At 33.8% G+C, this 19,939-nt stretch overlaps 2 protein-coding genes across 2 annotated transcripts; one reads left to right on the top strand and one right to left on the bottom strand.

Annotated features, from left to right (window-relative positions):
- The first annotated feature begins 2,081 nt into the window (after positions 1–2,081).
- On the top strand, positions 2,082–6,886 carry LOC102588023 (protein NETWORKED 4B). The gene is made up of 2 exons (XM_006367377.2): positions 2,082–2,161; positions 4,991–6,886. The coding sequence occupies exon 2, from the start codon at positions 5,014–5,016 to the stop codon at positions 6,664–6,666; it is 1,653 nt and encodes a 550-aa protein (XP_006367439.1). The 5' UTR covers positions 2,082–2,161; positions 4,991–5,013; the 3' UTR covers positions 6,667–6,886.
- A 10,620-nt stretch (positions 6,887–17,506) lies between these two features.
- Positions 17,507–18,619, bottom strand: LOC107059037 (uncharacterized). The gene has a single exon (XM_015305413.1). The coding sequence runs from the start codon at positions 18,617–18,619 to the stop codon at positions 17,507–17,509; it is 1,113 nt and encodes a 370-aa protein (XP_015160899.1).
- Between the last annotated feature and the right edge of the window lie 1,320 nt (positions 18,620–19,939).

Here is a 19,939-nt window from a genome sequence, read left to right as displayed (position 1 = left end):
CAATATAATATATAAGCACAAATACAATGACAAATTGGAAAACTCAACTAATCTAACTTCTAATTTCTAACTTCTAATACTTATTAATTTACAATCATATTTAAAAACCCTCAATTTAAAAGAAAACTAACCCTAAAATCTAAAATCCTCAATTCTCTCCCTAACTAACAATAATCAAATGTACAAATTAACAATTGAATAACACAATTCAACAAACTAAAACAATATACAAACTAAGAAATCAAATCTAATTACTAGAATTGAAAAAAAAAACTAAAATTAAACCCTAACCTTATAACAAGAAAGAGAGGCACTTGGGGAATTCTTTTGGGTGGCGGCAGAGGGTCGGCCGGTGACGGGGCGAGAGAGGTGGTGGCGGTGATGGGCGGTGGTGGCGTCGACATGCGGTGGTGTGGCGTAGGCGGGATTCTTAGAGAGAAGAGAGAGAAAAGAGAGAAAGACAGATGAGAAATTTGGGGGAAAACTCGTCTCTGGTGCAACATAATTAAACAAAAAGCGGCAGACAACGTCTCTTTGTCCGTCGCTTTTTTAAAAATGTTTGACCAACGTTTTAACCAAAAAGCGACGGACTAAACGATACTGTCCGTTGCTTTTTTAAAGTATTTGACCAGATATTTTCACCAAAAAGCGACGGACTAAGAGATGTTGTCCGTCGCTTTTTAAAAAATAATTAATAAAATAAAATAAATTAAGAGTGACGGACAGTGTGGTTATTGTTTAATTTATAAATAATTATTTCTTATAAAAAGCGACGGACGACGTCTATATATATATATTAAATAAATAATTATTAATTATATATCTATTTGGCGTAAAAATCCACGAAAAAAAAGCGACGGACTAAGAGATGCCGTCCGTCGCTTTTTGTAAAATAATTTAAAAAATAATTATTTTTATTAAAAAGCGACGGACAGTGTGGCAAATAACGTCGCTTTTTGGAGTGATGCCGTCCGTCGCTTTTCTGTCCGTCATTTTTTAGCAATTTTTTAGTAGTGTTTGACGTTGAAATAATGTTGAAATGGTGGTTAAATTATGCTGATATTCTGCTGAAATTTGTGTAGATAGGTTGCAAAAAGGAAGTGTTGAAAATTGTATTAACATAGTGCTGAAATTGTGGTTATGATTTTTGTGTGTTGAAATGGTGGTTAAATTGTGCTTAAATGGTATTGAAAGAGTGTTGAAAGTGACGATATAAGGTGGATATTTAGGATTTGGGTTTTATGGGTTAGATGGGTGGGTATAATATTGAGTTGGATATAATATTAAATTAACAGAAAATTTTAAATAGAACAAATATATATATATAGGTACGCAATGTAGGCGCCACATAGGATAATAAAAGTGGGGGACATAAGATTTAACTATTCAAGGGCAAATATGTGCCTAAAATTGAATGGTAGTGCAAATATATCAAAAAAGTATAACGAATGACAAATATAACCCTTTTCAGATATTACAAGGGCAAATATGACCCTTTTCTGTTATTAATATATGTATTATATTCCCTCTATCCCTTTTTACTTATCAAATTTTGATTTTTTACTTGTTCCTTTTTATTTGTCAATTTTGATAAATCAAGAAAAGACAATATTTTACCTATTTTACCCTCAATTTATTTAGAGAGTTGATGCTTTTGAAAAATGTAGAACTTCATTAATAAATAAATTGATTTTGAAATTCTAACAATTAATAAGGATAAAATGATAAATTTACTGTATTAATTATTATTTTTTTAATAAATATTTCAAGTAAATAGAGAATGAGGGAATATAACTCTAATTAGCGGCCGTACAACCACTTATTTTGGGTAGTAAATAAAGTAAAGTACTATTTTGAATGTCAAAAATGTGAATGCTTTGTTGAGAGAATCTTGAAAAATGATTAGACACAGAAAATGAAATAAAATGACAAAAATAAGAGGCTAAAACCCTTGAAAGAATTCAAACAGAAAAGGGGGGAAGCAAAGCGGCGGATATTGCTATGGTTTTCCCGCCTTGGAGTCCCGAGTCCTTGTCGTCTACTGTGTGTGGAGGCCCCTTTTCTGACCTTTTACTTCTTGTCTTTTAAAATCCCTATTCCTCTTCACTAGTCTCCACTCTCCCCTCTCTCTCATTTCAAAATTCTCTGTCCATTCTTCGAGGTATGTCTCATCCCTATAACTCAATTTATGGTTTTTCTTGCTTCTGTTGTTATCTATCAATTGTTGGCTATCCTTTTGCTGTAATTTTCTCCGTTTTGTTTCACTTTGTTTGAGTTTCTTTCATAAATCCATTGATATGTGTCCAACACTCTTACGGCGTAGGTTTTGTTACTCTACAAATCGACATCTTGTAACATGAGGTTTAGTTGACAAATTGCAGGTGAATTCTGCAAAACTAATAGATTTGTAATTTACTTTGTGAACGTTTTTATTAATTTGAGTGGTGATTTAATGAAAAGGAGAGGAATGTTGGGGGAAGAGGTTTACCTGGTATGAAGACAAGGAAAAATACATATATAACCTTTAAGATGGAAAATCCTGGCTTGGATTGCTTTTGGGATTTAGATCCATCATTGTTCTAGGATGGATCCATCGTTGGGTTTGGGCATGTGAAGAAGAGATGTGGTAGATGACCTAGTTAGGAGGTGGGAGAGATTGGATATATGGGATGAGGAGAGGTAGAGGTAGAGGTAGGTCAAAAAGTATTTGGGAGAGATAATTGGACATGACATGACATGACACAACTTCAACTTATCGAGGATATGATCTTAAGATAGAAGAGTGTGAAGGTCATAGATTAGGGTAGAAGGTTAGGTAATGGAGTGTTGTCTTGCTTTATGATGGGTTTAGGCTTTGTGGTGTTTGTTATAGTATTAACTTTATTCTTGTAGTTTCTTGCTTTTGATATCTATCATTATGAGTTGTTTATTGTCTTAATCATATTATTGTGTTAGTGTTTCCTTATTAGTTGCTATATTTTCCTTATTGTCATTTTTTTTCATACCTACTTTGATTTGTTGTACTTGAGCCAAGTTTCCTTTGGAAACAAGCATTTACCTCCTCAATGTAGGGGTAAGGTCTGTGTATTCTCTACCCTCCGCAGACCCCATTTGTGCTATTTCATGGGATATGCTATTGTTGTATTGTTCTAGGAGTTTTGGTTTCGTATTTCATTACAAATGATTTTAAGTTATATGACCCTTTTTACATGCACATACCATATTCGAACTTGTGGCTTGGGCCCTTTGAAGTTTTGGGACTTGTGACTAGGCCACATATTCAAACCCTGTGCCATGCAAATTAAAGAGTCAGGTCCATTATCCTCGTGTTTCAAAGGCTGTGGTTGGTCCAATATTAAGCCGGAGTCTAGAAAGACATACTTTCATCAGTCTTTAAAAGAATTTTTTTGAATAGTAATATTCTTATATTGCTAAAAAACTTGCTGATATTATTAACTCCTACTTTAGTGTGATACAGACAAAATATTTACTGCCGCATGACGGTTAATGTTTTACCTTCAATTCATCCAGCTATAATTCAGTTTCCTTGTCAAAGTTTAATATATGAGTTGTATGGTCACAATCTGCTACCATTCGTTTGCATCTTATATCACACTTGTTCCATTTTGTGATGTTCTAAAATGTTTGGCACTGTTCTATTTTTTAAAACTTTAATATCCTCCAACAATTCAAATTCATAATTTAAACTCTGATGCAATGTTTGTTTCCTTTTCCAATCCGACTTTTCAATGTACTATATTTTTCCCAACTATCACTTAATATAATTCAATTTATCACTAGTATAGTACATAACTCAAGATGAGTATTCTTAACTTTGTGCTCCACATATAAATTAGCATTTCCTTGTGAACTGTTCATCTATTAATTGCAGCCATGCTTCATCTCGGTTTATTTTAAATTACTTCATTGGAATCATGATGAACTTAATCATGGCTTAGGAAAATTTATCATTGTTATGTGCTTAGAGGTTTTGTGATGTGTGGTTGGTCCCCCATCAAGTGAGCAGTTGGGCTTTTGATAGGGTATGTTAATACAGTTGGTCATCGGAAACAACCTCTCCACCTTGTAGGAGTAAGGTCTGCATACACACTACCCCCAAACCCTACTTTTGGGATTACACTGGGTATGTGTTGTTGTATGTTAATATAGTTGGTTTCATACATTTCTGATCGTTGTTCTACCCAATCTGATATGGGACATGGTTTATCTGTTCTTGGATGGGTGGTTGAATAAGGGGATAAATCCTTCTTTCTCCTTTATATTAAATGTAGTCAATCATTTTGAGGTCAGGAGAACAAAGAGTCATAGAGATGTGAGAAGTTTTGCTTTCGCTATCAACTGACCTCCTGTTAGCAGTGCTATACTAGATTGGTGCCCTAACTGGTACCTATACAGCTTCCAATGAAGTTTATACTTTTTCCTTCACTAAAAAGTAACTCATCTCTACCTGAAGTGAAAGCAGTATGGTCATAAAAGTTTAGGTATTCGCACTCTGCTAAGTCCTGTAAGCTAAAACTTATTTCATACTGTTTATTCAGTGCTTGGTTTTGGGATTATCTATTTTGACATGCTTTTAGAGAATAAATATCTTTTTTCTACATTTTGTATTTTTGGTGTTTGCCCATTGAAGCATTTAATATCAGAAGTCAGAACCATCAACGACATCTATTCATAAACAATCCAAAGATGGTACTTTCAGTGAAAGCTTGGATTAATTTACTGAAACTGTCAATGTTAGAGCCTTAACCATGGGTTGATCCCCTGATTTGAAAAGAATAATAGGGTTTTAGTAACTTCTTTATTATGAACTTCATGTCTTGCCATATTCTGGATTAGTAGAATGCTTTGGTGTGTTGTTCAAAATTGCAAACAACTGTAGAATGATCTTTGGTAGAGTTGTAATTCTTGTATCACTCATCTTATTAGTATAATCAGAGAATATGAAAAGGCATTAATTCACTAAATGCAGGTGTTAAAACAATTCTCAAGAAAATGAAGAATGTGATCCAACAAGATGAAGTATATTATTCTGCCGTGAAGGGCCCCTATCAACTGAATGAAGATATCTGTCCAGCTTTCCCTCCAATGCAGCTTTCTGAAGATTCTGCTGCATTTCAGCATGGTTCCAATCTGCTTACTCCAAAACAAAAACTTGTTTGTAATGAAGCTGCAGATCTGGCTCTTCTTTCTAACTTATCTGCAAGCTCTTGCTCTAGTTCCTCTGATATATCGGCCAAGGAAGGTTTTGATTCTTTAACATTAACACCAGAATTTGATTCAGAGTCTTACAGCTCATCTCCTGATGAGCACCAAAAATCGGCCTTAAGTGGGGTGAAAACAACCTTGCAAGGAGACTATTTGGAGATGGAGAACAAGGAAGAAAATGCCTATGGTATCGACCATGAATCTTTGGATTGTACATCAAAGCTTAGAGAAGACAGGGAGTATGAAATGGTGCTGAACAGTATCTTGGATCAGGAACATAAACTCAGTGTTTCCGACCAAAAAATCCAGTTCTCAGAAGAAGAGATACAGGGCTTGAAGTATGAACTTGAGAGAAATGAAGCAGTTGCCAAGCTTATAGTTTTCCTGAAAGTGCAGCTTGATACAGCTAGAAGTGAGGTAACGATGCATAAGGATGATCTTGAAATGGACAGAAGTACGATCCAGGAACTGCAAAAGCAAGTAGCTCTGCTAGAAAGTCAGGTATCAAACTCTGATTACAAGATTGAGAGATGGGAAAGTGAGTTAGAAATGACTAGAGAAAAGCTTGAGGCGTCGGAGGAAGAAGTTGCCAAGTTAAAGCATGATTGTTCAAAAGTGATCACTGAGAACACTTGCTATTTGGCTGATCAGCTTGAATTAACTCAGGAAGAGTTAATCTTGCTAAAGGGCAAGCTTGAGTCTGAGGAAAGACGTGCGTCAGAACTACATGAGGGCGTTATGAGGTACAAAGCTGACATATCAGATTGCGACCAAGAGATCAGGAGAATCAATGCTGTACTAGAGGAGACCCAACAAAACTTCTACATGCAGAAAGAGCAGTTCCAGTCTCAAATGACTAGTTTGGCAGAACAGCAGGTCCTGCAAGAGGCAAGGACTGAACAGTTGGAGATGCAAAACAGATCATTAGAACGTAAGGCAAGTCAATGTGGAGCTCAGATGGTTGAAATGAAAACTTTGCATGAGGTTCAAGAAATCAAATGGAAGGCTGAAATTGAATGCTTGAAAATGGAGATAAATAAGAAAGGTGAAGAGGTCCAAGGTTTGAATAAAGACCTTGACAAGCTTAAACTGGACTATGACACAGTAGTTACCGAGAAAGATGAGGAACATGCTAAGGTACAAACACTTGGTGCAGAAGTGATGTCTCGGGACATCCAAATCCAAGAAATGGAGGATCATCTGAAGCAGCTAATTGCAGGATCTGAAAGTGCTCAGAAATCAATAGAAGAATTAAGTCTAAAAGTGGAGGAGTTACAGAATGAAGTGGAGAGACAAACGTTGGTAATCTCTGATAGGGCTGAGGAGAAAAGGGAGGCTATACGTCAACTGTGTTTCTCACTGGAGCATTACAGAATTGGATATAAGGAACTCCTCCAGGATTGTGTGCAGCGTAGAAGACATGCAGTTATAGCTGCCTAGTTCACTTAATAGCTTCATTATTTGTTTCCTGAATGCTCTACCATTATGCTTTAGAAATTTGGATTCTTTATATTTTATTGTAGTTACTTTTGTGGTATTGTGTCGTACTAATTATCTGGGATGCTTTTGTATCGATGCTTATACCAAATGTGGATGCTTTAAATGTATCTATTTGAATATTCATGTTAGCACTCAATACCAGGTGATACATTGTCCTGGAGTATGGACTACAACAATTTGAAGGTCCTAAAATGCGCTACATACGAACGCCTTCTTTTGTTTGCTTTAATGGGCTGTTGGTGGTGACAACTGATAATGTATGTTCAGTTTTGAGTAAGTATTCTTATATTCAGGATTAGTGTACACAATTCGTTGTTCAACCTAAACATTCAGAAATCAACACATTTACTTTGTATTTTCAAATCAACAGGCATTTTTTTTCTTCAAGAAAACCCATTTGTTGCACAGTTTTTCTAAAATTGGGTTCATTCTTGACTTGGAACAAGAGGTTTGGACCTAAATTTGTGCCCAAAAGAGCAGCAAATGTTAGGTGGAAGTCTACTAACTAAAATACTCATTACTTGTAAATAAATAATCATTATGTGTAAATTATAAAGAGATACTAATAGCTTAAGAATCAAGATTTAGAACCAACTAATATTAAATGTGCTTGAACCAGACTTTGTGCTTGGGTTTTGTTGACTTAGACTTTATTTGTAGAAACTGTTTGAAAGGTTGACCATTTCATTTCTAAGGTGGTGTCTGACCATTTCAAAGTCAACACGGTCCAATGATTTATTTTCCCTATGAACTTTTGTTTTTCCTATTATTTCCTAGTATTAGATATCTCCGGTTCATATTTTGAAAAAGTTTTGTTTTCATATTTATAAGTGCTCATAACATAAATAAGTTAATCACATAAAATATGCATCTTCTTTTATTCTTTCACATCAATATCAATTGGATCATACATGAGGTTTTACGGCTTATTAATTAAGATTACTGCATATAATTAAAAAAAATGTGGAGAATTTTGAATGGTTAACTTGTCAACCTAATGGGCACTTCAGAAAAAAATAATTCAAAAATTGAACCGAAAACATTTAATATAAACAATCTATCATATGTACAAGAGGATAATCGGAACAATTTATAGTTTGACTATTTGAGTGTCAAAATGAAATTTGTTGACAAGTTTAAGAAGTTATCAATGTATTCTACCTTTTATATTTTGAAATAATAATTAATTTTAAAATTTCATTATATCCTTAATAAATAAAAATATATAATCACAAAATATTATGGCTGCCCATTTTTCATTTAAAAACAAATTAATATAAATCAAATTATATCACATAAATTACGGAGTACTTCATTAAATTGGTGGGAGAATTTTTTTTTTTTTTGTCCTCCCTTTAATTATGTAGCAAAGTTAGGCAGTGACAGATGTTAAATACGAAAATAAATGAAGGATTTATTGTTGGGGGTTGGAAATTTGCAATATCAATTCAGTCAAGAAATTAATCGTAATTTACAAGCTAAAATATGTGAACCGAAATGCACACTTTCTGGTTCACATATTTAGAAGAAGAAATTGATATACAAAGAAAAGGTCCACTTTAATTTATTTAATTTTATTTTAACTAGTAATAAATAATTAAGAGAGTTTTTTAAATTGTTTTTTTTTATGAGTTATGGTCTAACATTTCTTAGTTATGATTAACATTCATTTCATTTTACACCATATTATTTTAATTGATCAAAAAGCTCTACTATGAATTTTTAAAGCGTTATGCTTGAAACTCAAAATTTACTTTGATTTTATAGATGACTTATTAATGATAAAACTGATTAAATTTATTAAAAAATTCACATGTCTGACCAGCTAATACATTGTGTAAGCTATTTTTTCCTTTAAAAAGTGACTTCCACATTACGAAATCCATCTTTCAATTCAATTTTAGAATTAAACCTTTTACTATTATACTATTCTTACACATATATGAAGTTGAGTATTAAATGTTTATTACTATTCTTATACATTTGGACATGTAATTTCATCTCGTGATTTGAAATTATGAGAAGAAATTAGTGTTTGGACATTCGATTTCATCTCATAATTTCAAATCGTGAGATGAAATCTCAAATTCTTCAAAAGTTTTAATTGGAGAATTTCATATCATGATTCCACATTTTTAAAATACAAAAAATGACCTCATTTTGTAATATAGAATTCCATCATTTTATATCTTCATTTTATTTTTGAAAAATACCAAAAGAGTGATAATATTCACGGGATGTGAATATGATATGGTTATTAATCATATTGACCAGCAAACAACTCAATTAATATAGTACACTATAACTCAAATTTAATTTTATTTTTTATTGAACTAAATCGATCAAAAAATGTTATGTATATTTTTTTAGAATACCTTTGTGATGGTCTGCTATAATTTTGTTATAAACTTTTGCCTATTTGATAAAATTATATAAAGAATTGAAATAATTTTAATAGTTTTAACATCTTGTGAGTTTTTTATGTTCATAACCAAACCATACAACTTTTAAATCCAAATTACATATTGAAATAAAATTGTAATTTTTTCTCACATAATTTTACATCACGATTTGATCTCACTAATAAATCCTTAAAGTAGAATTAAAGAAGAAGACAAATTCATCAAAATGACATCAGAGAGGAGTTTAGTGCTTGCAAAAGCAAGGGTGGATCATTTTGGGAATTTGTGCACTATATTTGGAGGACATATATAGGAGTACTCAAACTTCATCAAAAGAGACCAAAATGTCAATTTTAAATCATTGTCATCTTTCTTGTCCATCCTTTTGCCCTTGCCCTTTATTTTAAGTTATCATATATAAAACGTTTAATATATTATTTAAAAAGAGTATTTCTTTTGTTTCAAAAAAAAAAGATTCAGTTTTATTTTTTATCTGTTTAAAAAAGAATGATCCATTTCCATTTTTGGCAATACTTTAATTTCAACTTTCCACATGACATGTTTAAGCCCACAAGATTAAAAGACATGTTGATACATTTGACATAACTTTAATTTAGAACCACAAGATTAAAAAATCTTCTTTCTTTTCTTAAATTCCGTAAGTCATACTAGGTCTTTTTTTTTTTAAATGGAGGGAGTAATATATTGATGGACCATACTCAAAGAAATGTGTGATTTGCTACCATTTGAGATTGGAAATTGAATCAAAGTCAAGGGGTTTAGGAACAAAAAATCTTCTTTTCTAATATTGGCAAAACCTTTTTAACTTAAAAATGGTTTGCCTTTGATGGGATTGGAGGGACTTTTTTATTTTCTTTCTCTTATTTAATTACTAACTCAGTACCCATAGTGGGAGTGGGTGTGTTGATTGGATTAAGATTTGGTACTCTACAAACAAAACTGACATAGGATACTTGACTATGAGTTTTTTTGGTTTAATTTCCTTTAAATATTTCTTTTTTGCTTTAATAAATTTTCTTATTGTTATGAAGTCAACTCAAAGCTTTGAAATATCAGAATGTGTGTGTAATCCTTTAAAAGAAGGTAAGCAATAGTGAACTTTGATAATATAACCCAAATATGTTTGGTGTGTAGTTGTGTATCATTACCTTACTTGAGTCAAAGGTTATTCGATTTTTTTTTTTTAAAAAGAAGATAAATACACTTTATTATTCCCAACTCTATTTCTGAAATTTCACTATGTATATTATTATTGTTAGTGACAACACAATATTTACATCATTCGTCATAAAATTCACCACAATAATATCTATGTATTAATTGAGTCTATAATCCGGCTAATTAAGTAAGTAGTATTACATAAGTGGGAAACAAAAAAAAAACAATTTAAGTAGTTTATGTTATTATTGTTTTATTTTGATGATTTAACAAATTATAGAGAAATAGGATTTGCTAGAGGGACCTGATTCTTCAAGTTGTAGTTGTACAAGACAAGTCAATGGAGTGTAGCCATAAAACTACAAAAATTGCATTCGTAGGTGAGCATGACAACAAAGGTGCAGAGTACCCGTCCAATGACATGCTACTAGGTTGATTTGTCTCTCTTGTACATTGGGCACATTCATAAGAAGCAACCTATTTTTGCAATCAAGAATATTCAAAAAGCAAAATTCATTTTCAAAGAAGAACCATTCTCATATACAACAAGGGACCTGATCTAGTGTAGCAGTGTCTTGAGTTCTTCTTTGAGCTAAGTATCTTGTGCTCATATGTGTAAGATATATTCCTATGTTACAAAGGAGATCAGATCGTGCCAGCTCTAATGATGAAGAGATGAGTTTACGACTAGAGTTAGCCGTGTTGTAGTTATTTGAAGTCTATATGTTAACGAGAGGTAGTTGATATAGTGGGTAATAGACACTACAAGAAATTATATTTTTAATGACCATTACTTAACCAAGGACATACACCCGTCGTTATAAGTATATTTATAGCGACCAAAAAAACCCTGGTCGGTAAAAGTTAAATTTAACTTCGTCTATTACAAGAGAATAATATCCCATGGTTAAAAATATATATTTTTGTGTGGTTAATGAGTCAGTTTGCCTTTTTCACTCAAATTCTCTCTCTGTGCGCCCATCCCACGCCTCCCCACTCTAGGAAAAATGATAACCCTAGAACATCTTTATCAGTAAAGAACATCCTCAAAAATCAATGTACCAAAGGTGAAGAAATGCCACTTTGAAACCCTAGAACATACCCTCTCCATGAAGTTCTATAGTTGTCAAATTTTCTCTAAAAATCAAATTGAAGACATTCCTTTTTAAAAATATCCGTTCTCAGCTTATCTATTTTTGTTTGATTGCCTAGGAATCGTGCTCAATTTATGCAACACCTCCAAGTATTATATATTTATGAGTAGAGGCTTCGTTTCGAGATCTAATGAGAACGAGTAAAAATGGCTATTAACTGCTAAGGTCGACCTCAAAACCACCTACTATTCAGAATTGGGATACTTTCTATGGTACGTGCCTCGACGTTGGATAAATTCCTTCTAAGGTAACTAATTTTACTTTTTAGATTCAGAAATTCAGTACAATCCTATGTATCTGATTTTTTATGGAGAAGTTCATCATTTGTTTTCTATATATTGTGCTTGTGATGTCCAATTCTGCTGTGAATTTCAAAAGATTGAGAAAGTATGTTCTTGTTTTATTTATCAATGGGATTAAATTAATCAATTATGTACACGTATCATCCTTACCCTTAGACTGGGAAGAATTAACTTCTAATATTACAGTCCTAGACTTGTTTCTTATATGAGTTATAGTTGGCTAAAAAATAACATCACTTTTCTTCGTAGGTACCTTTTTTCTCGTTTTTCTTCTTGCTAATGTTCTGCCTAGCTATCATTTCCTTGTGAACCTTTTATTCTCCATGTCAACATCTTTTGTGATCTTATCCTCAAGCTTCTGTTCATCCCCATTTTCATTCTTATTCACTGCCTTAGAATTCTTTATTACTTTATTTTTCTTTTTCTTGGATTTGATGCAACTAACATGAACTTGTTCTTTTAGCTGATAAGGAATATGGAGTTTGAAGAATCTATTGAGGAAGACAGTGCAGATCAAGTATCAACAACAAGAAATATTAAAGAACCAGTTGAAGAACAAGAGACATATTATATTTTCTTTGTTAGAATTTATTTAAAGATGATTCCATTTGGACACAATTTTTATATTTTGTCAGGAGTTGAACAAATTTCATACAGCTAGATATTCTGATCCGTCTTTGTAATATATATATATATATATATATATATATATATTGAGATTCCTTTTAACATTTTCATTTAGTTTTTATATATCTTTACAATAATAGGATAATTGGACTTTTGTTTAAATGTTTGCAACAATTAACAAAGGTAACATTATGTTGCTGAAAGAACTTATAATGAACATATTTGTTGTTGTAATCTAAACTGTTTAACGACTGGATATATATATATTGATATTCCTTTTAACATTTTCATTTAGTTTTTATATATCTTTACAATAATAGGATAATTGGACTTTTGTTTAAATGTTTGCAACAATTAACAAAGGTAACATTATGTTGCTGAAAGAACTTATAATGAACATATTTGTTGTTGTAATCTAAACTGTTTAACGACTGGATATATATATATTGATATTCCTTTTAACATTTTCATTTAGTTTTTATATATCTTTACAATAATAGGATAATTGGACTTTTGTTTAAATGTTTGCAACAATTAACAAAGGTAACATTATGTTGCTGAAAGAACTTATAATGAACATATTTGTTGTTGTAATCTAAACTGTTTAACGACTGGATATATATATATTGATATTCCTTTTAACATTTTCATTTAGTTTTTATATATCTTTACAATAATAGGATAATTGGACTTTTGTTTAAATGTTTGCAACAATTAACAAAGGTAACATTATGTTGCTGAAAGAACTTATAATGAACATATTTGTTGTTGTAATCTAAACTATTTAACGACTGGAATTGCAATCAACGATAGGAAATTTTGGTCACTAAAAAAATATGACAATTGGATTTCATGTTGTTGTTAAAGGATTTTTAACGGCCGAATTCGTAATCCGGTCGTTAACTTTTAACGACGGAGCTTTTAGCAACCGGTGATGACCAAATTCTCCCCGGTCGTTATATATCAATAACGACCGGAATAATACCTTTAGTGACCAAATTTCCCCTCGTTAAAAGGTCTTTTTTCTTGTAGTGAGAGTTGGTGCTTTGAGTCTTGTAATAATAGATGTGTTACAAGGTGCATAGTATTAAGAGTTTAATCCTTTGTGAGTAATTTGAGCTTGTATTCATGAGTTGCTTGAAGTTGTTAGAGTTTTGAGAAATTCTGTGTGACAGATTGTAATATTTTCTTTTCTTAAGCAAGGAAGTTTCCACGTGAACATCGATCGATGTTCTTTTTTTTTTTATTAGAAACTTTTATTAAATATGCATATATAATTGTATGGAAGAAATAAATGGTCAAATTGAATAAAATGACACCACTAATGAAATTGAATAATTATATTTTTCTTCCTCTCATCTTATTTTCTCCCTAATGATTTTTTTTTTAAACTTAAAGATGGGCAAGCCCTTTTTTTATTAATGGACCATTACATGAAGAGCTGGCCCAAAGAAGACCCGACCCGACCCAACACATAATCAGTCATTTAGGAAACAAAAAAATATAAACAAAACACATCAAAAAGGAAAGGGGAAAAGGAAATAGAACCAGCGCAACTCTTCCATCGTCGACGAGCTTATACCGGCAAGATCGGCGCAACCTCCTCCATCTTTGACGAGCTCATTCCAGCAAGCATCCTCCAGTGACTTGAAACCACAACAATAGTACAATGAGTTTGGGGTGTATTTCATCTCGAACGTTGTCTAGTCTCACCAACATCATGAAATCATCCCAATCGGAGACTTCTCCAGCTCAACGTACTTCAATCGAGACTTCAAATCAGGTGATAGCCTCACTCCCTATGCAAATTTGTTCATCATATACCTAATACTGATCTCACAACCTTCATCCCTTAGCTTTGGCAGGTTGAGCTCAACAAGGAGCTAATACCACTGTCGAGAGCTTCGCAACGAGGTTACTGCAGCCTTCATAGGTATTTTCCTTAACATGTAACCTGTTTATTTATTGTCATTGTTCTGAAATTTGCTCATGGCTTTGTACCGTTATCCAGCCAAATATGATCCCAATATGCGTAATCTTCAGAGTGTTGTATGGATGTTGTACTGCAACTGTTTATGTTTTTTCCTTGTTCTGAAATTCACTCATTGCCTTTGTAATTATAACTCACTACACTCGCAACCTTCAGAGTATTGTATGACTGTTGTATTTTTAAGCCTGAAATACCTGCTCCTTCGTATGTTCTTATCTGAAACATCAATCTTGTGCAAAATCTCCATTCTGAAACTTCCTTATCCTTAGATTAGGAATTTGACTTTTATCCATATTTAGAATTGTCTTTGCTTCACTAGGTAGATCTTGGAAATCATTATAACATATAGAATCTGTACCTGCAAAAGAGAACACAATATTAGCCATAAAATCTGCCAGTTTGTTTCCCTCTCTCAATGTGTGTACAATGGCCACCTCCAATCCATCTTTCAGAATCTGTATCCTTCTGACCTCCATAGTCACCTCCCAAGGTCTGTGCCAAACCCCTTCAACCATTTTCATTGCAGCTAAAGAATTAGTTTCTATAATCAGTGGGAATAAATTGTTATTCCTACAATATTCCAGCCCTAGTCTTATAGCTACAATTTCAGCACTTAAATTGTTTGATAGTCCAATCATATTTCCTTCAGCATACACAAAATTGCCTTGATCATCTCTAATACAGAAAGCAGAAGAGCTTGGTCCTGGATTCCCTTTTGAAGACCCATCTGTATTGCATTTGAATGTATTCTGTCTAGGTAATTTCCAATAGACCACCTTACAATCAATTCTAGGAGTATACGCTGTCAAATATCTGACCAAATCAGGCCAGTTATTAGGTAGGTGATGCATCCACGGATACAACTGCTTAGCCAATAGAATTAAATTATTTGCTACCCCTTCTCGCATACTCAGATAAGACATTGAACCACCAAATTTCAAGGCATTTCTTCTCTTCCACACTTGCCAACAAATAAACAGTGGCACAACCATTAACACGGGTTTCAGTTTTGCAGAAGCATCTGCATTCCACCATTTATACACGGTATCTTTCAACTGCAAGAAAGGGCCCTCCACACCTGCCGATCCTGCAAAATATCTCCATATAAAATTAGTGAATGAACATCTAATAAATAAATGTTCAATAGTCTCCTGAACTCCATCATCACAGCAACCACACACTACCCCATCACTCATCCTGTTCCTGACAAGAACTTCTCCAATAGGAATTCTTTGTTTCCATAGCCTCCAATTGAAGAAAGATATCTTAAAAGGAATTCCTGCACTCCAGATATACTTATATTTCAAATAGACCTCATGCTTCTCCCTTAGGAAATACCATGTAGAACCCACAATGAATTTTCCAGAAGTCTGTAGAATCCACCAGGGTTTATCCCATTGTTCTTCATCTTCTAAACTTCTCATGAGTTGTATAACTTGTCTACTGATATCATTCCCAAAATTTGTTTGAAGCAAATCATAGTTCCATTCCCCATTCCAAAAGCATTGTTTCACTTCATCCAATTGCACATTTCTAGCACTGTCTATAGGAACTATGTAATGTAGTGCACCTAATTGTGACCAATTATCATACCAAATACTTGAATGGCCACACTTAGGTTCCCACCAAATATGTTGATCTATCAAATCTCTAGCTTCCAGCATATACTTCCAAGTTAAAGATCCATTTTTCCATTCAACCACCTGAGGTCTCTCCTTTTTATAGTATTTATTCCACATAAAATTAGACCAAAGAGTCTTTCTTGTTCTAAAGCCCCACCATAATTTAGCAAATAAAGCTTTGGATATATCAAACAAAGATCTAAATCCCACACCACCTTCATGCTTGGTCTACATAAATCTGATCAAGCTACCCAATGCTTGTTATTTCCTTCCTTCCTAAATCTCCAAAAAAAATTTGCAAAAACTCTATGCAAATCATGAATAACACATCTCAGTGGATTAATAGCAGACATGATAAATAGGTATGCTGTTTAGCACATTATGAATCAACACAGCCTTACCTCCAAATGACAACATCTTCCCTTTCCAAGCTTGCAGCTTGTTGTGCACTTTTTTCATCAATTCTGCAAAGTGTACCTTCTTCTTCTTGGCATGACCAATTGGGCATCCCAAATACATTAGTGGAAACTTACCTCTAGCAAAGCCAGTTTTCACTTCTATATTAGATACCAAATCATGTGATGTATTATGAAAGACAAAAAAAGAGCTCTTTTCTATATTAATCATCTGCCCTGACTGCTTCTCATAATCTCTCAGAGTTTTCATCAATACATCTAATGAATTACCATCTTCTGAAGTAAAAATAATAGTATCATCTGCATATGCAAGATGATTAATATGATCACTCCATTTTGGTAGTCCAAATCCCTTGTACACCTCATTACAGAACAAAGCATTTAAGCTTCGAGATAGAACTTCAGCTGATAGTATGAACAAAGCAGGGGATAGAGGATCCCCTTGCTTCACTCCCCTAGATGAATGAAAAAACCCAGTAGCTTGACCATTGATAAGTATAGAATACCAGTTGTTAGCAACCAGTCTCCAGACTTTATCAACAAAATTAGCATCAAAGCCCATTCCTTCTAGCACTTTTATAAGAAATCTCCAATCCACCCTATCATATGCTTTTGCCATATCCAGCTTGATCACTACATTAGCTGGCTTACCCCTTTTTCTGATATCTGAAATAATCTCCTGAGCAAGCAACACATTTTCAGTGATGTTTCTTCCTTTCACAAAGCCAGACTAATTTTGTGAAATCAGGGATGGAAGAAGAACCCCTACTCTATCATTCATCACCCTAGAAATCACTTTATTAAGAAAATTACTCAAACTAATTGGCCTCATGTTTGAGAAAGATTGACAAATATCTTTCTTAGGAATTAATACCAAATTAGTATGTGTAATAGACTTCGGAAGGGTGACACCTTTAAAGAAAGCACCAACCACATTAACCACATCATCCCTAACTATATCCCAACATTGTTGGAAAAAATGTCCAGTAAACCCATCAGGACCATTAACACTGTCCCCATTGAGATCAAACACCACTTTTTTGACTTCCTCCATTGAAGGATAATCATTTAATCTTTTGTTGTCTTCATCAATAGCCCTTTTCTGAATATATCTCAATAGAGGGGATACCTCCATAGTCTGAATGCCTGTGAATTGCTTTATGAAAATACTCTTGAGCAGCAACAGCCACTAGCTCTTCACCTTCTACCCATACTCCTTCCTTACTCTGAATTCTGTTTATGCTCAATCTTTTCCTTCTGCCTCTCACTAAACTGTGAAAGAACCTTGTGTTTTTCTCCCCTTCTGTAAACCATTGAATACCTGCCTTCTGTCTCCAATACTCTTCTTCAAAATGCACATACATTTTTAATTCTGCTTGGGCTTTCTGTAAAATCTTTCTATTTTCTGTTGTAGGGCTTGTTTCAAATAACACCTCCTTCACCCTTACAATCTCCTCCCTGATAGATAACTGTTTGAAAATATCTCCAAAAGTTACTCTACTCCAGTTAGATAAGGCAGTTTTAGTCTTCTTCATCTTTTGTTTCAATCTAATAAACACATCTGCTTCTTCTGAAACCCAGTTATCCTTCACTATCTGCTGAAATTCTGCATGTTCTGACCAAAACTTAAGAAATCTGAAAGGTCTCCTAGTAACCTCTGTCTTCTGGCCACAAGTTAGTAGTATAGGAGCATGATCAGACCCTGTTCTTGCCAGATGTTTAGATTCCACCAACCCAAAATAGATTAGACCAGCCTGGTTCATCGTGTACCTATCCAGTCTCTTAAATATACATTGATCATCAATCCTCCCATTCCACAATGTAAAAGGACTCCCTTTAAAACTGATATCCACCAGATCACAGGAGTTCACACAAAATGCAAAATCCTCATACTCATTAGGATATATAGGCAGACCACCAATCTTCTCTTCTTCACTCATGATGACATTAAAATCCTCCCCAATCAGCCAGGGTGAATTCTGAATAACATTGCTAATACAGTAGATATCATTCCATAGTTGCAGCCTCTCCTCAGCTTCACACTTTGCATATACAATAGAAACAATTAAATGTTGATTATTCTCCAGAAACAACAATTTCAGAGTCAGCATCTGATCAGAATCCGCCAACACCTCAACCTGAATATGCTCTTGAATGAACACCCATATTTTACCATTGCAGTTATAGTTAGAATACTCCATACCCAATCTTCTTTTAAATCTTTGAATGTTATCAATATTCTGAAAAGGTTCTATCAATGCTATGATATTAAACTTGTGATATCTATGTAATATCTGAATTCTATGGAATGAATTTTGAGATCTAACTGACCTCACATTCCAAAATAAGGATTTTAACATCATTTGACCCCATTTCTAGCCCCTTTCCTTGGATTTGATCTTGTGGGTAGCACTTCCCATTTATTCTTGCCTTTATGTGTGATTACTGTAGCAGATGAAACACATGCTTCATTAAACACCATGTTCTCAACCTGTAAGTTCTCCTTTTCATCCGTATCTTCAACATCACTAGACTGTTTGAGCCCTTTACCCTGTACATCCATTACCCCTTGATGTGATACTATTTCATGTAATGTTTGAACTGGTTGTGATTTTGGACAGACCACTGCCAGCTCTTTCAGATTGTGATCTTCCTCACTCCCTCCCTGTAATATAGAACCTTGTAGTTGTACAGGATACCATGCTTCTTGTGGGTCCATAATCTGTAAAGGAGCATGATAATCAGCTTGTTGTAGATTCTGTCTAGTAGATAACTGATTCTGTGAAATTTCCTCTTCCTTGTCCTATCCTCTCTGTACTGCACTGTTAACCCATCCATTAAAAAGCACAATAGCTTTGCTGTAATCAGAAACCACCCCATCATTTTTTCCACAAACCACAATTCTTTCTCCATCTTCTTTGTTTGTAATTTCGATTTCCTCTTCAGTCTTGTTGGTTAGCCCATGAGTAATCTCAATTCGTGTATCCTTCACCCCATCTATCTGCTTCTGATTTTGCACCTTTACATCTACAACCTCTTCCTCCACTAGAACATTTTGACTAAGAATAGCAAAAAGATTACTGTTCTTGTTGATGTCTGTCCTTTCCAGTCCCTTAACAGTCATCAATTCCCCAACTTTCTTTGTAAAACTCCTGTTTGTAGGCTTCCATATGCTCTTTACTACACCCTTGTATAATTGTTTGTTGTCTATGGGTTGTGTTGTATTTTGTATGTCTTCGTGCTGTTGTACTAGCTCTGGATGTAAGACCCTACAATCTTCTTCACCATGCCCCTGTAATTTACACTTCATGCAATATGCAGGTAAAGAATCATAATGTATTCTCACAGTAACAACTCTTTTCTCAAGAGTGTTTTCATCTTCTAACTGCATTTGTACAAACTCAGGTTTTTCAGTAAGCAAATGCACTTGGACCTTCACTCTTGCACAACTTGGCCGGGTCTTATTTATTGTAGCAAGATCCAATTGAAGAGGCTTCCCAACCACAGAAGCCAGTGAGAAC

This window comes from Solanum tuberosum, unplaced genomic scaffold (assembly GCF_000226075.1).
Source record: "Solanum tuberosum cultivar DM 1-3 516 R44 unplaced genomic scaffold, SolTub_3.0 scf00646, whole genome shotgun sequence".
NCBI lineage: Eukaryota > Viridiplantae > Streptophyta > Magnoliopsida > Solanales > Solanaceae > Solanum > Solanum tuberosum.
The sequence above is the reverse complement of the archived record's forward strand: the minus strand, read 5'-3'. Positions and strand labels throughout refer to the sequence as shown.